Source organism: Coffea eugenioides, chromosome 4, assembly GCF_003713205.1.
Source record: "Coffea eugenioides isolate CCC68of chromosome 4, Ceug_1.0, whole genome shotgun sequence".
In the NCBI taxonomy this organism is placed as follows: Eukaryota; Viridiplantae; Streptophyta; class Magnoliopsida; order Gentianales; family Rubiaceae; genus Coffea; species Coffea eugenioides.
The window spans coordinates 6,980,130-6,996,779 of record NC_040038.1 but is presented as its reverse complement, the minus strand read 5'-3'; the positions used below and the strand labels follow the sequence as shown (position 1 = coordinate 6,996,779).

General features: G+C 35.5%; 3 protein-coding genes across 3 annotated transcripts; 2 read left to right on the top strand and 1 right to left on the bottom strand.

The window, feature by feature from the left end:
• The first annotated feature begins 903 nt into the window (after positions 1-903).
• Positions 904-4,548, top strand: LOC113768486 (phosphatidylinositol 4-kinase gamma 7-like). The gene is made up of 2 exons (XM_027312865.1): positions 904-1,012; positions 2,124-4,548. The coding sequence occupies exon 2, from the start codon at positions 2,357-2,359 to the stop codon at positions 4,280-4,282; it is 1,926 nt and encodes a 641-aa protein (XP_027168666.1). The 5' UTR covers positions 904-1,012; positions 2,124-2,356; the 3' UTR covers positions 4,283-4,548.
• A 257-nt stretch (positions 4,549-4,805) lies between these two features.
• On the bottom strand, positions 4,806-8,319 carry LOC113768451. Its single transcript, XM_027312812.1, has 3 exons — positions 7,937-8,319; positions 6,025-7,369; positions 4,806-5,287 (listed from the first exon to the last, which is right to left on the bottom strand). Exons 1-3 carry the CDS (start codon positions 8,300-8,302, stop codon positions 5,043-5,045), a joined length of 1,956 nt encoding a protein of 651 aa, XP_027168613.1. The 5' UTR covers positions 8,303-8,319; the 3' UTR covers positions 4,806-5,042.
• Positions 8,320-14,285: 5,966 nt separating this feature from the next.
• On the top strand, positions 14,286-16,039 carry LOC113768109 (UDP-glycosyltransferase 89B2). Its single transcript, XM_027312351.1, has one exon. The coding sequence runs from the start codon at positions 14,395-14,397 to the stop codon at positions 15,841-15,843; it is 1,449 nt and encodes a 482-aa protein (XP_027168152.1). The 5' UTR covers positions 14,286-14,394; the 3' UTR covers positions 15,844-16,039.
• Positions 16,040-16,650: the final 611 nt, after the last annotated feature.

The window sequence follows — 16,650 nt, the reverse complement described above, 5'->3', positions numbered from 1 at the left end:
AAAAAAAATACTGTAATATTTTTTTAATGTGATGTATACGAAATAAAAAGATGATAAAAAAAATATATTAATGATATAAGTAAATTAGTATATATAAATAAGGTATAGATAAGATGCAATCCAAACACACTATTAAAGATTACTCCTATGTCCTAAGGAATACGACGGATGGAAGAAGTAGCGAAATGATGCAATATTGGTACAAAATGTCAAAATCTTCACAGCATATAGGACTCGAAATTTCATCTAGTATAAAAAAAATTTGGTAAAAAGAAAAAAGATCAAAACTACTTCCTGGTTCACTAGATTCATTTTGATGTTCTAGCTCATTGAAAGAAAATGGAGATATTTTCATTGATATTTTATTGAATCTATTCATAAATAATAATAATAAAAAAGACGTATCATATGCAATCATTGAATGCTTGTGAAGTAAATGCAACGTGATTATAAAAAGTTGAGCCAATTAGCCTCACTTAATATACATGAGAACGAGGGCTTATCGAATTCGAACAACTTGGTTCTCAAAATGTATGTTCAAGGAATAAACGCTAAATATATGTCTCAATTGCAGATTAGTATTCTCTCTTTTTATTTTTATTTTTTGGGTGGGGAGGGTTTGAAAATTTTACTCCAATAATATGGGTAGAATGGATAATCTTTTTAAAGTACTAGTAGTAGTAAATTACTTTTTGCTTATTTGAATAAAAAAGAAAGATAAGAGGATGCGGACTTATCTGGAAAGGAGTTTTTACCGCCAGTCCTCAACGGTAGTTTTTACCGCCAGTCTGTAGTTTTTACCGCCACGGTTAAACACGTTCCCATGATCCGGCACCCCTTAAAGTACTTTCGCGAACCTGGTCTACTCCAAATGAGACAAATATAGAGAGAGAAGATCTCAGGTTCTGAAGATTTTGACGACGACAATGATGTTGATGAACAGGATGATCCCCCGCCGTTGATTTTCCTCGTCGTCTCTTTCTTCAGCGGCCGTGATCATCTTCTCTCTCCTGTGAGCTTTCGCCTTTTCCATTACATTCTTCGATTTTCGTCCATAATTTGTTCTTTACTCTTTTTTCGTTTGGTTAATTTGCTTGATTATTTCCTTCTTTTTTTTGGTCAAATGTTTGATGTTCTTGACAGTTATCTGAAGTTTTTGCGCTGTAAAATGTTTAGAAAAAGAAAAGAAAAGAAAAATGAAAGTAGAAGTGTAGAATGATGATTAGAGGACCTCTAAGTTTCCGATCAACTTGAAATTTTGGAAAAATTGAAGTTTTCTTAGGAGATTTGTGCAGGTTTAGAGAAATTTTATCTGCATTGCGAATTATAGTCGAACAAATTTTTTTTAAAATGGACATGAATTGTGAGATCGAGTTTAAAGATTGAAAGGAAAATAATGGAAGAGAAAAGGTTAAAAAAGTTTGATTTTCTTTCGAATTTTTGGTTCTTGAAACTCCGTATGTAGTTCTCTAACTTGAGTAGATCGCGTCTTGAAACGAGAGTAAATTTAGTATTGTCCTGTTTTTATGTTATGCATTTATTAATGACTCCTTTTGTTCAATTTAATTTTTAAATTTTGATGAAGCTATAAAATATTGTGCGTTACGTGTCTTGTGTAGTTTCCTGTTTTGCTTGTTCTTTTAAAATTGATAAGTAAGAGTCTTGAGATGATATTTATGTCTTCTCTGTATGGAATGTGATTTCTCTTTATACTTGATCCTGTTTCTCCATCCAGGACAGGAGCAACAATAGGATGCATCAATTTCGTGAATTCAAATTTTAGTCAATAAGAAGTCAGAAATATCTTCTTACATAATGGATGCGAGTAAGAATTTCTGTTGATCATGAATGCCATGTGGTTGTAACATTTACTAAGCCTTTGAGATACTTATATACCTGGTCATGTATATTATGAAAGTTTATAATATCAAATTAACCCAATAAAAGGAATAAACTCTCTTCATTCTTGAGTCAATGGGAGTTTTTGCCTGGTGTATTCAGTTTCTCTGTCTGTTTGTGTTTCATAATTCTGGAAATGCGTTTATGTAAAGGCATCTTGATGCTAAAAAGGTAGTCATTTGTGTATTTGAGTTTGGCATAATCGAATTTCTTTTGCATTGCAGATTTTGGATCTTTGGGTTGTCATAAACCAAAAGCAAATTCCACTATGTAGCGACCTTCATAATATATATGTAGCTGTGGTGTATATCTTTGTGTCTTGAAATACAAGTCTGAAGATGATACAATGTAATATCATAAATGGTAGACTGGTTTGAACCTTGGGTCTAGCTTTACAATCCGTACTCAATTGGCATCTACTTGAGAGAGAAGATCAAACACCTCACTGCTGCCTTTAATGCTGAAAATCATGTCTCCAAAGTTGGATGGTCCTGTTCAAGTACAAATGGCTGTTGACATGCTCAGCAACAGCCCTAGCAGTAGTAACTGCCATGGGAATAAGTCAACTGAAGGAAAACTGTCCTTACCCCCTTCCCCGCGTAGGCGTATCTTTGTCCAAACTGAAAGAGGCCATGTTTTGGGAATGGAGCTGGATCGTAGGGACAATGCTAGTATGGTGAAGAAAAGGTTGCAGCTTGCCCTTGATGTTCCCACTGATGGAAGCTCTTTGACATTTGGAGATATGATACTGAACAATGATCTTACAGCTGTTCGAAAGGATTGCCCATTGCTTCTCACCAGAAACATGATGCATAGAAGCTCATCAACTCCATGCCTATCACCTACTGGGAAGGCTGATCAACGAAGAGATAAAAGTGGTATTGTTGAGATTCTTGGTCAGTCTAATTGCTTTGGTAGAACAAGTAAAGTGGTTAAAGAGATTGTAAGGGCTATCAAGAGTGGGGTTGATCCAATTCCTGTCAATAGTGGACTAGGAGGTGTTTATTATTTTCGAAACTGTAAAGGAGAATCTGTTGCCATTGTTAAGCCAACTGATGAGGAGCCTTTTGCGCCAAATAACCCCAAGGGGTTCTCAGGGAATTCTCTTGGACAGCCTGGCCTTAAGTGGTCTGTGAGGGTTGGAGAAACAGGTTATCGAGAAGTGGCAGCCTATCTTTTGGACTATGATCACTTTGCAAATGTGCCTCCTACTGCTCTCGTCAAGATTTCTCATTCAGTTTTCAACGTAAATGACTGTGTAAATGGGAACAAGCCTCACAATATGGGAGTGGTCAGCAAGATTGCGTCTCTTCAGCATTTTGTTCGCCATGACTTTGATGCTAGTGATCTTGGGACCACTAGTTTTCCAGTTTCTGCCGTACATAGGATCGGTATACTAGATGTTAGGATTTTTAACACTGACAGGCATGCAGGAAATCTTCTGGTCAGGAAGCTTGATGGTTTTGGAAAGTTTGGTCAAGTTGAGCTCATCCCCATTGATCATGGCCTTTGCCTGCCAGAAGGTTTGGAGGATCCATATTTTGAATGGATACACTGGCCACAGGCTTCAATTCCCTTTTCTGAGGAAGAGCGAGAGTATATAAGGAACCTTGATCCTATTCGTGATTGTGAGATGCTGCGTGCTGAGTTGCCGATGATGCGGGAGGCATGTCTTAGGATGTTGGTACTTAGCACTACTTTCCTCAAGGAAGCAACAAAGTTTGGGCTCTGTCTTGCTGAGATTGGTGAGATGATGTCTAGGGAGTACAGTGGTCATGGGGAAGAGCCAAGTGAGCTCGAGAGTGTTTGCTTGGAGGCAAGGGGGACACTTAGAGAAGCTTCATTGCCTATTGATAATGAATTAAGAGATCAAGAGTATCAGTTTGACATGGATAATGAGGATACAAGCCTTTGCCAAGAAATACAGGAAGACTTAACCCCCAAATTGCCATCTTTGTTACAGCGCAACTCTGTAAATGGCCTGAATGCTGTTTCCAAACTGCAGTTCCTTGGAAAGGAAGACGCTGAGATTCATGATGAGAGAACTTGCACAGACTACTCTGGACATGAGCTGGATCTTAACTACTTTTCTAATGCTGTAAAGCTTTCGAAGTCTCTAAAGAAAATTGGCTTGGTGAAAAGTAGCAGGCAGAAACCCAAACTTGCTTGTTTGGCTGGCACTACATGTGCACAAAGAAGAAGTGGCAAAGAGTTGCTTCCAATAACAATTGGCTTTGTCAATTTGGCAGACCTAAGTGAGGAAGAATGGATCCTATTTCTTTCTAAATTCCAGGAGCTTCTTGGATCTGCATTTGCTAATCGTAAATCGTCAAGCATTGCACTGAAACAGAGGCAAAGGCAGGGAACTGCAGGCGAGTTTTGAGTGAGTGACTTGAGATGACCTTTAAACATACTGAATGTATAGTTGTAGTTAGTACAAGATGAAGCAAACCTTTCGAAGCATGTGAGAGCTTGAGATCTGTTTTTTAGGGTTGGATTCCGAGCCTTCACATCAAGAAGCGTTGTAATAGTGATGCGAGAAAAAGATGTAAATAGTTTTGGGATTAGGCATCAACGATCAGCTGTTCATAAGAAACGATCAGCTTGTTGGCTGACTACTATGAAAATTACAGCTATGTATATATCAGCTTGTTGGCTGGCTAATATGAAAATTATAGGTACGTATATATCATTTTGTTGGCTGGCTTGTTATTCTGCTTGCGTACTTAATCGCTAAGGTCTGGATCGGTCCAGATGAGCCAGAATTGCGCTAAACTAGCTCTCTTAACATGTCGGTTGCCATCTATATGCATGGGCATCAGATGCAACCATCAATGGGCTTTGCTACGCACGTTTGAATTCAATTTCATAAAAAGCAAGAGAGATTGAAATGGCTACTTCTTTATAGTTGACTAAATAAATGAGCTCCTTGATCCTAATACATTTCATTGTCAGGAAAAATGATAAGAATTGGTCGAGGATGAATTTATACAACTTGATCAGACAAATGAATGCCTAAAACTTACAGCCAGGAAGCTGTAAAAATGCACCTCCCGGACTTCAAATGGCTGGATGGTAAGGTGGGCACGACATTCCCCTGCATCACCATCCAATGGACTTGTACAAAGATTCACGTCTCGTCACTATGTATTCACATGCCTTATTCTCTCATACATAATGGCACTCACCACATCCTTTACAAACACATAAAAACACTCTCTGCAAGAATTAGGCATCAGAGTAGATTTTCGGAAGTGTTGATTGTCCTTTTCATGGCAGCACACAGAACTTTGGGAGGGATGAATTCCGTGCTTTGGCTGCTCCAGACCGCAAGCACCTAAGATGGTGTGGGTGGCAAGCCTTGCAACTTCCTTGAAAACATTAGCCTCTGCAATTAAAAGGAGACTGGTTAATCAAGGCAAAGTTAAACATGTGCTTGAACCAGTTGTTCAATATGTCATCAAGCTGCCATCCAGCATAAGAACATTTGCAGCACAAATGCTGCATCCATTACCTCAGTTGTTTCCTCATACGTTTTTTACTAGAAGAAAAGAAATGTCCAGTTGTCAATGGAGCCACCTCACTTCGAAAAATTGCAAATTTGGCCAGTGAAAATTCTCAAATTTATTAATTGGCCTTGCATTCTCACCACCGGTTTTTATAACACCATCTTTATCTTTTACATTACACCCATCGGATGCTCTCCAATAATAGGTTTAATCGATCAAATTTCCTTCATCATTCACATTTCCCACTAGATAAATAAAGTTCTTACCTCTATCCTATGAAGATTTTAAAAATCACCATGAGAACAGACTGTGAATCTGGAAATTTTTTAAGTTCAGTGATGGGTATAAATTATTGCATTTGCATTCGTCGCTGACATGAATGCTCACCACCATCCTTCCATCCCCACCCCAACCTCTGACTCTTGGCTCCGGCAGTATTATGAGATTTCTTGTGCTTTTACAAAAACAAATTTGTAAACTTCTGAATCTGGAGTGTCAATCTCGATGAATTTTACGAAAAGAAGAACGTTTAAAGCAGGACATTCTTTTCTCTTTTTTTTTTGTAACAATTACCAATAGAGCGGTACAACATAAAGAAAAGGCATGTTGGTCATACCTAACTTTTTATCTTTCGTTAGAAGCTTTAAGTTGAGCTTGACAAGAGATTGAATCTCACTCTTGGCATCATAGTTTTCCTTGGCCTTTGAGTCAGCTGGAAATTTCTGCCTTTCTCCTTTCTGTACCCAAGGTTCTTTCTTGCAAGAGGAAGGGAAGTTAAGCTCAACACTGGGACAAACCAAATTTGAAGACACTGGTGCAGGCTCAACTGGAGAACCAGTGCAAATAGGCCTGCTACAGCTATCAGAAACAGTAAAAGTCGATCCAAGTGATATTTTCTCAGATGGCTTTTTGACATTTCCATGAGGAACATCATGTTGAACGGGGCACCTTACATCCTGAGAGGATATCAACTGATAGTATAATGGTAAAGGAGCAATTGCAAAACCTATGCCATCATTTCCAAACCCTTGGTCATGACAATTCTGTCTTTCAACCATCAACGGCTTGTGCTTATTGCTGTCCTTCCAAACAGAATGACAATCTTGACGCTGTTCTTTCTTAAAGCCTCCAAGATTTTCAGAGCTCCTCTGTTTGCTATCTGATGAATGATACTTGCATCTTATAAATTTTGACGATTGACAACTAGTGCTCTTTCTTTTTTCTATTGACTTCGCCATATCCAACATTTTCCAAGCTCTGTCTATTTCACGGGAATCTTTGTTCTGACTTGCACCAGGATTACTATCATCCAGTCTTGATTTCAAACTCAAGGAAGATGTTGAGCTTGGTTGAACTGAATCAACACCAATTTCAGGCTTCCTATCAGCACTACAACGATAATTTCTTTTGCCGGATGAGAAGCTCAAGGATCCAGATCGAAAACTGTTCCAATTATCACGCAATGCTTGTATACGATTATGGACATTGCGGCATCTGCTCAATGTTCTGCCAGTCAGCTGAGCTGCGCCTTGCATAATGTCTGCCTGTCTCCTTGAATCCAACACGTTCACATTATCTCCCAATCTCGTTTCCAGATCTCTAACTTGATCAACCGACAAGCAACTTTCAGAAGATCTTCCAACACATCTGGTTTTAGGTTCTCGCACAACATCAAATATTGATACATGTTCATAGCTTGGCGGATTTCCATCATTGTTATTGTTAACAGAATCTATCTCACTCTTGTTACGTTCATCCCTCAAAAGTGTACAATCATGGCAAAACCAATCACCCTCAGGAACTGTTGCACCTAAACCAAGACAGTAAGTATGAGCCGCAGAGTCACAAAGATCACACAAGAGAAGGAGCCTGTCGTCGACCGAGCTCTGACACACGCTACATTTGACTTCTGAATACGGATCAAGTGGTCCAACTGTAGCATTCCCGTCGTAATAGTACACCTACATGCAGACAAATCCGAGTACCATTAGAGGAGTTGCCACCTACTGTAGCATTCTTGTAGTAATAGTACACCTATAGGATTAGACCATAAATTCATCCAGTGCAGCTCAAAAGCAGTAACAAAATATACACGAAGATGAAAAGACCACAATCAATCTACTTCAGCCCAATAACAATCGTTGCAAACTTCAAACGTAAAAGGTAGATACCATACTAAAATTTTAGTCCCCCTTTGTCATTTGAAATCGATTTTATTGGTAGAAGACTACGACGAATGCGCTCAATCACTACACCATATCCAATTCTTCATTAATCCAGTGAAGATCAAATTCGAAAAGTTTCATAAGGTATCCTCACCAAATTACCATCATAAACAACAATGACCAAAATTAAAATAAAAAACAGCCAATCAACAAAATTTTAAGAAAAGCCTTAATTACACAAGGACTAAAGCAATTTCTTGACTTTATTTCTCTAAAATAATCAAAACCCATTTCATTTTGTCACCAACCCATACCAAATATGAAAAAATTCACATCCAAAAGAAATTCCGCCTTCATCACTACCTGATCGCGCACGGGGACATGAACGAGGCGGTCTGCGGGGAAAATGGGAGGCTTAGCTGGGCGGCGAATGGTGGAGAATCGACGTTTACATAAAGGGCATTTGGATTCGACCTTAGCCCATTCCATAATGCAAACAAAGCAGAAATAATGGTCGCAGCTATCAATATAGCCTCTGCTGACACTGTTGTCATCTCGAGCAGCTTCTGATAAGCAAATCCCACAACAATTTGTTTCCAATTCGAGCTTGGTTTTGCCTTTGGAGCTGAAAAGGGGTGGTGGGGAAGAATTTTCTGGGGTTGGGCTTTGGGTTTTGATGCGCTTGGTGGGATTTTCGGAGTCAGAATCTTCTTGGCAGTCGGTCGCCATTTCAGCTGTGTATGGAATTGCACTACAAGCACAGAGATTTGAGATTATAATTCCTTTTTCCTTTCTTTTATTTTCTTTTCTTTTTGGTAGAGAAATGAAACTCCGTCAGTTTTATATGGAAAAAAGTATAAATTAGAAAGTACTTTCCTTAAAATAAAAAAAAAGAAGTGGAAGTTGCACTGAAAAGATGACAAAAAAAAAAAAGACTAAAAGCAAAGGATAAGTAATAAATTTGTATGGATGCATTTATATGATTGTTAATGTTTAGTTTGCATGTCAATTAATTACAGCACTCCTTTTTTCACACATACATACATGTATATGATAATTTGTGTTTGGAAATATATTGTCAAAATTTTGTGAAATATTTTCCAAAACTAATCCTCGTATACCATGGAGGATTGACTTGAATTAACCATTAAACATGTTTTCGAGTGTGAGTTTAGCAACATTAGGTGCCTAGCAAATTAAAGGTCGAGATTCATTTATTCTTCTTTTTCCCATATATTCAACTATTAAGTTGTATAACAATTAGGCATGTAATCGATTCAAACTACTTGTGAAATTAAAATTATTAAACTCGGTCAAAAACTTGACTCGCACTCAGCTTCAACCGAGTACGAGCTGAGTTCCAGTGATTCGATAGTATTTCGATTTGAGTTCAAGTATTATTTTTTTAGACTCGAATATTCGTCGAATCTTACCGAGCATCAAGTAATTAATTAAAAATCAAATATTTAATTATTACATTTCTAGTCCTTTCGATTTGAAAGTTGTATAAATTACTAGAATATTGACTATGACTTTAAAACAATTTAGGTCATATAGTCATTTCGCATGAAAAAAATAATTTAATAGGTAAAAAACAAAATTGTGCATTTCTTGAATTGGACAAGGATCTTAGGACGCGAGTTTGATCATAATCACTAGAAAATCGAGCATAATCAAGTCGATCTCGAGTTTTCAAACAGTTCTTGGAGCTCCATTTCTACTGCTTGCTCGATCTCGAACAGTACCTTCCTAGTGTTGAGTCAAGCTCAAGTACCACGATACTATTATTTGGTTCGACTTGATTACATCCCTAATAACAATTTTCCAAAATTTTGTCACAGTGCTACTGCTGTCATCATGATTGTAAGCCCATTTTCCAGTTAGTGACAGTACCAATTGTTGTAAGAAGGGGAGAAAGAAAAAGTTTACACAATTTAATTTTTTTTTTCTGGGTGATTCCGTTGGATCGTTTAGTGATTCAGTTTAATGACCGGAAACTTACAGATGTAAATGGAAAAAATTGTAAACCTGCTGTTTAAACGATTGCAATTTTACTTTTAAGTCTCATTCTTCCAAATTTACAAAACTTACTCTCATGTAAGTTGCAACTCTTTTAAACAGAAATTAGACAGCTAAAAGTGGACCGATTGATCTTGTGCTCATTGTATATGTTGTGGCAATTTTGCAAACTAAGGTCCCGATTGTATTATTATTTTTAAGAGTTTTTTTATAGAAAAAAGCACTATAATAATTTTATATATATGCGATAAAAAGATAATTGAAAAATGTGTTCACGAAAAGTGTACATTTTTTTTTTAGAAAATTACAATCCAAACAAGGCATAAAATACTACTGATTTTTTGGTAGTAAAAGAATATTATCTTTCACATCAAATTCTAATGAGAAAGGTAAATATGGAATAAATAAATTCAACTAGGAAAATTGTGAGCAAATGAACTTAAAAACAATCTTCAAGAATTCGGCTGCTTATTGAAATATGAAGGACTAACATAACACGAGCTCTCGAGGTCGAGGTCATCGACTGAGTTAGCTACATTCTCACTTTAAATATTTCAATTTGTTAACCAGTCACAGTCTTTTGGCATTAAAGGAAAAGCTTTAGAGCCTAATTTGAATTGCTATTTATTTTTAAGAGTTTTTATAAAAAATTTAACTTTAACGATTTGACGTATGTAAAGTAAAATGGTGGTTAAAAAAATATATTCACAAAAAGTATAAATATTTTTCTGAAAAACTTGTTCACAAAAAACATAAAAATTTTTCTGTAAAAAAAGCGATTAAAACATGACCTCAATATCTTATTCGTTACCAGTCTGCCGTTGTTAATGCGCTCAAATGATACCTAATTTTAGTATGTGAATGCTTGTATTAACATGTATTACACCCATTATATTTACATATTTTTATGGACTAACTTCGATTTTCCAACAAATAAAAATAAAAATAGCACTCGTGGCCACTCAGTTACTGATAGCCAAACCCAATTTTCTAATAAGTAATATAAAAACAAAAAAAAGCTAAATCAAACACTTTTCATCATATATACATTTTCTATAAGTTTTAATAATAATAGTACAAGTCATCATATATTTAAAAATTGTAAATTTGATATAAAAAGCGGCTGAATTTGGGCTAATTGCTTAGAATATATGTAAAAAAAAAAAACATCGCACAAATGTATTTCTGACACATACCATTTCTCATTCTATACCAGTCGTGTTGAGTCAGAACCAATGTTTTGAAAATCGGACCGTACCGGCCAGTTCGACCGGCTGAACCACGAATCGGCCATGACACCGGTCCGGTTCTATGCTTTGGTTGACTTTGCTAGAGAACCGGTCAAACCCGGTCAAAACCGTGAAAACTGGTGAACCGTGTTGAACCGGTTTTTGAGTTTCATTTTTTAAAACTTTTTGCAAAATGCTTCTATCAAGATTCGAACTCAATAATTATAATTTTAAACTTTTTAAACTTTGTTTTCTTCTATCTTTTAATTTTGTTTTTGTCCATTAAATTGGAAAAAGTTAAAAAAGAATTATTTTTCTTTAACCCAAATTATTTAATGCCACAACCACTCACTTTTATCTCATTTTTTGTTTCTTATCAAGTTTGCATTTCTATTTTCAATTCTCTTAACTTCTTTTGAACTCCAAACTTTCTTTTTTAAATTACAATCTTTAAATCTCAAAGATGTAAATTAAAATTTAAGTTCACAATGTCAAATTCTCATAGACGTGAATTTTGTATAATTTCAAAATATTGTGATATTTTTGGGTTGGATTTAAGATTTTTTTGGTAGATATAATTGAAATTGAGATGAAATTTATTTGTTTTAACTTATAATTTAAAAAATTTATTTTTGAAAATCCAAATTATTCAAAAATAGTGAACTTTTCACCATCTAAAGTTTTAAATTAGTCCATTGCATGTCTTATTTTGTGCATATATATATTTATATAAATTATTTTTAAAAAAATTCATTGAACCGAGGTTGAACCGGTCCGACCGGTTGAATCTCGATCCTTTCACCTCACCGGTTCAATTGACGGTTCGGGTTTTAAAACATTGGTCAGAAACTATGCAAAAAGTCAGTGGGTCAACGACCCACAATTTTTTTTTAATTAGCCTGTTGCCAGCCGTGCTGACTGGACACGGATGGGGACAGGCGTGTCAGAAACTCTGAAAAAATCAGTGGGTCAGCGGCCCATAATTTTTTTTTTAATTAGCCTGTCCCCAGCCGTGCTGACTGGACATGGCTGGAACAGGCGGTTAAAAAAAAAGGGCCTTCAACATGAGAGTATAGGAGAAATGTTGTGGGAATTGGAGCAAAGAGCTAGGGAAGTATCTGTCTTTATCAACGTGCAAAGTTAATTTTTACAACACAACCATTTTATGAACACTGGCAAAATTTAGAAGTGTTCAAATGACTTGGCATGCACTTTCTTTGCTTTGAAGATAATAAAGAACTGAAATTCATTATTTTTTCTCCAGTGCCATTCTTTTCATCTATCACCCCATCATTTTTTTTAAAAAATTTCTGAAAGCTTTCTGCTTGAATTTTACAGGGCAGCTGACAACCAGGTATTTAATGTGCCTCTCTTGCAATAATCTATTTCTCATTGCCAGAAACAAGACCAGACCTTTATTATCTTATTGGGTTATGAATTATGATGGGAGTTATATAAGTAAATTTTTGAAGGAACACAATAATTATGGCTCCGTTTGAATTTGAGAGTTTTTGAAATACTTATTTTTCATCTACAATACTACAGTAATATACAAACAAAAACAACTCCAACAACACCATATCCAAACAATATATCAAAAACAACTCTAAATATACAAAAAATATAATAAAATATATATTTATATATAAATATTATATACAAAAAAATATATTTTGCTTAATAAATATATATTTTTATATATAAATATTAATACAAAAATAAATATTAATATTTTTAAAATAAATATATATACTTATAAAATTAATAAAATACATATACCAAAAAATAAATAAATAAATTTATATATAAATATTAATATATTTTGTTTATAATATATTTGTATATATTTATAAATATATTTACATATATATATTTATGTAAATATATAAATATATTTATTTATATATATATTTATATAAATTTATAATTATATTTATTTCAAAAAATATAATTAATAAAATATATATACAAAAATATATAAAATATATAAAATTAATAAAATATATAAATATATTTATTTCATAATATGTATATTAATATTTATTAATATGTATATTTCAATTTTGTTTCATAATATGTATATTAATATATATATTAATATGTATATTTCAATTATGTATATTATATCAATTGAAATAAATATTAATATTTTGTTTAAAATATTTTCATATATATTTATAAATATATATATATATATTTATATACATATATAAATATATTCATTCATATATTTATTTATATATATTTATATAAATATATTTATTTCAATTTTGTTTTATAATATGTATATTAATATATATTAACATGTATATTTCAATTATGTATATTATATTACATATATATAAATATATATATTAATGTATATTAATATACATATTATAAAACAAAATTGAAATAAAAAATATTATATATATAAATAAATAAATATTAATATATAGAAACAGTGCCAGTATATATTTCAAAAAATTTTTAAAAAATTATAAATTATAAAAATACCTCTAAAAACAATTCAAAAAAATTTATAGTAAAAATTTTTCATATATACAATTACAGTAAAATTTTTAAAAAATATCTCAAAAAATAACTAATTCAAACGGAGCCTATATCATTGACAAATGCATGACTGGTTATTCTTATTCTCTTCGTTCCCCTTTGATGAGCAGTCAGGTGAAATTATTGCAACCTCTGGCTTTGGACATGAGGGGACCATTCTGATTGCTGAAATTATTGCAACCTCATGGGATGTATTTGACCCTTGGTCCATTTTTTTTTTTTTTTTTTACCGCTTGTCCCCAGCCTTGTCCAGTCAGCAGGGCCGAGGAGAGGCTAATAAAAAAAAAAAATTGTGGGCCGATGACCCACTGACTTTTTGCAGAGTTTCTGACAATTAGTTCTGCAGGTATAGAATGAGAAATAATGTGTATCAGAAAAACATTTGTGTGATTTTTTTTTTTTTTTTTACATATATTCTAAGCAATTAGCCGCAATTTGGCCTCTCCAATAAAATTTTAAGACTCTTACATAAACATATACGTCAGTGGAACTCGAACAAATATTCGATATGTTGGCGGCTGCTTTCAAACCGTCCTTGGACCTCTGTCTCAAAAAAGTGTGAAAGACCGATTTCCTCACTGTTTCCTTCCAGACGGAAATGGGTCATCCTGAACGTTCACGGTCACGATGTGGCCTCAAAAATTTGTGCGGCTTAAATTTCAGCATGTAACTCAATTTTCACGCTATGTGTGGGGCCCGCAAAAAAGTATTGTAAAATTACGTCGTGTGCAAAGTAAGTTACATCGTGTGCAATGAAAATTACGCGCTGTGAAAAATGAATACAACCGGCACAAACGGTTGCACCTGCCCCTTGTCCCCTTCGAGACAATATGCCGGTCTTGTATATCTTACCAAAGATTAACATGAAACAAAATAAAAATCCCTGTCCCAATTTCATCTCCCATCTTGCACGAGAAAAATAATAGGCCACCCACCCCAGACTTTCTTCTCCATCTCCTTGTCGGCACCAAAAATTAACCAGAAACTCATTCTTCATTCATCAACCCAAAAAAAAAAAAAATGTCCCAGGAAAAGGCTCACATCTTGATCTTCCCCTACCCCGCCCAAGGCCACATGTTACCCCTCCTAGACTTGGCTCATCAATTATCCATCCGCGGCCTGGACATTACCATTTTAGTCACTCCGAAAAACCTCCCTCTCTTAAACCCTCTTCTCTGCAGGGACCCCTCCATCCAAACTCTTGTTTTGCCATTTCCATCCCACCCTTCCATCCCACCTGGTGTTGAAAATGTCAAGGACCTCCCCGTTGGGGGTTTTCGGACCATGATGTACACCCTCAGAAACCTCCACAATCCCCTTAAAGAATGGTTCAAGAATCATGTTTCTCCACCAACAGCTATCATTTTTGATATGTTCCTGGGTTCGGCTAATCGGCTTGCTGATGAGCTGAGTATTCCCGGGTACGTTTTTTCTCCCTCTGGTGGCTTGGCTTTGTCTGTTATTTACTCTCTTTGGCGTCACATGCCAAAAAGGAAAGATCCCTCCAGCGATGAAGAAAATGTTCCTCTTCCGGTCCCAAATTGCCCATCTTATCCTTGGTGGCAATTATCCCCTGTTTATCGTAGTTTTGCCGATAATGAGACTGACCTCATATCGAAAACTATTAAAGAAAATTTGGATGGGGACATGGCCAGTTTTGGGTTGGTGATCAATTCAGTTTCCGAGCTGGAAGGGGTTTATATGGATCATCTAAAGGACTTTTTGGGGCATCCCAGGGTGTGGTCTGTGGGGCCAGTGTTGCCACCTAGTGCTAGTGGTGATGCATCTGGCCCGGCTGAGAGAGGCGGGGCAAGCTCAATTTCGGCTAGTGAAATTTTAACATGGCTGGATCAAATTGAGGAGGATCATTCCGTGATTTACGTGTGTTTTGGGAGTCAGGCTGTTTTGACAAACGAGCAAATGGAGGCCTTGACTTTGGGTTTGGAGAAGAGCGGGGCGAAATTTATTTTGTCTGTTAAGGGAGCTACGCAGGGTCACGAGGAAAGTGAAAAGTATGGTCTAATTCCACCAGGATTTGAAGAAAGAGTGGCTGGGAGGGGACTTGTGATTAAGGGTTGGGCTCCACAAGTTTTGATTTTGAGGCATTCTGCAGTTGGTGCATTTTTGACACATTGTGGGTGGAATTCTGTTCTCGAAGGAATTGGGGCTGGAGTGCCTATGTTGGCTTGGCCTATGGGTGCTGATCAATATTCTAATGCTACTTTGATTGTCAATGAGCTTGAGGTTGGGGTTAGAGCTTGTGAGGGTGATGAAAATGTGCCAGATTCGGATGAATTGGCAGGTGTTCTGGCTAAAGCTATCTGTGGATTTCAAGAAGAGAGGAAAAGGGCCAAGGAGTTGCAGAAGGCAGCTTTTGATGCCGCACAAGAAGGTGGGAGTTCGTTCAAGAATTTGGACAATCTGGCGTTGCATTTTTCTGAAGAGGCTTCAAAGAGACAAAGTTGTTGACATGGAAAAGCCGGTATTGAAAGTTGGTTTTTGATCAAACATTCTTTCAGAAAATGTGGTGAGATGGAGTTTAACTGTAGCTCAGGCTTGCAATTGAATTTGATGATTTAGTTTCTGCTTATGCATTTCTTATAGTTGTGGCTTGGCTAATTATGTACTACTAGTCATACTTTTGTGTTGCAGACTTTTGCTTGCATCATATTGGTGTTAAAGAAACTCTTTTCCAACAACAATAATGAGCCCTGCATTAAAAACAAAAAAAAAAAAAAAAAAAAAAAAAAAAAGGAGGGAGTCCAAACTACATGGTTATTTGAAGCGTAACCGGGGCAGCGCCCAATTTTTTCACCCGTCCTCAACAATATTTTGTTTACTGCCTATTTGGGAACCCATTTGGTGTGGTAGGTGGGCTTGATTCACATTACTATATATTTATATATATAGTATGTTATCGTTGTGAATACGAAAACCAATATATTGATCACTTTGGAGATGGTCTGCTTAATCGATTCTTATGTGTTGAATCGACTAAAAAAGTCTTATCATATACATGGTGTTTTTAATTCAATGACCGTTAAATGTAATCGAATTTGACTTGTAATTTATTATTCAACCGGCTTAATAGTGCTATAGACATTGTTTACAATGCATTGACGAACTGCACACATATATCATACCAGTATTATCATCATGCCAATGGATGTTGATGCAGTGAAAGGAGCTTGCATCTTTATCATGGAGATTTGATCCGAGAATTTATTGGGAGACTTTCTCCTGCCAAAGGGTCCAACCCGACTCGAACAGAATTAG

Excerpts from the sequence above, each read along its gene's own strand:
- LOC113768486 (XM_027312865.1), top strand. The coding sequence starts at position 2,357 with ATGCTGAAAATCATGTCTCCAAAGTTGGATGGTCCTGTTCAAGTACAA.
- LOC113768451 (XM_027312812.1), bottom strand. The coding sequence starts at position 8,302 with ATGGCGACCGACTGCCAAGAAGATTCTGACTCCGAAAATCCCACCAAG. Across the intron at positions 7,370-7,936 it reads ATGTCCCCGTGCGCGATCAG|GTGTACTATTACGACGGGAA; the intron begins GTAGTGATGAAG and ends GTCTGCATGTAG. Across the intron at positions 5,288-6,024 it reads AACGAAAGATAAAAAGTTAG|AGGCTAATGTTTTCAAGGAA; the intron begins GTATGACCAACA and ends TTTTAATTGCAG.
- LOC113768109 (XM_027312351.1), top strand. The coding sequence starts at position 14,395 with ATGTCCCAGGAAAAGGCTCACATCTTGATCTTCCCCTACCCCGCCCAA.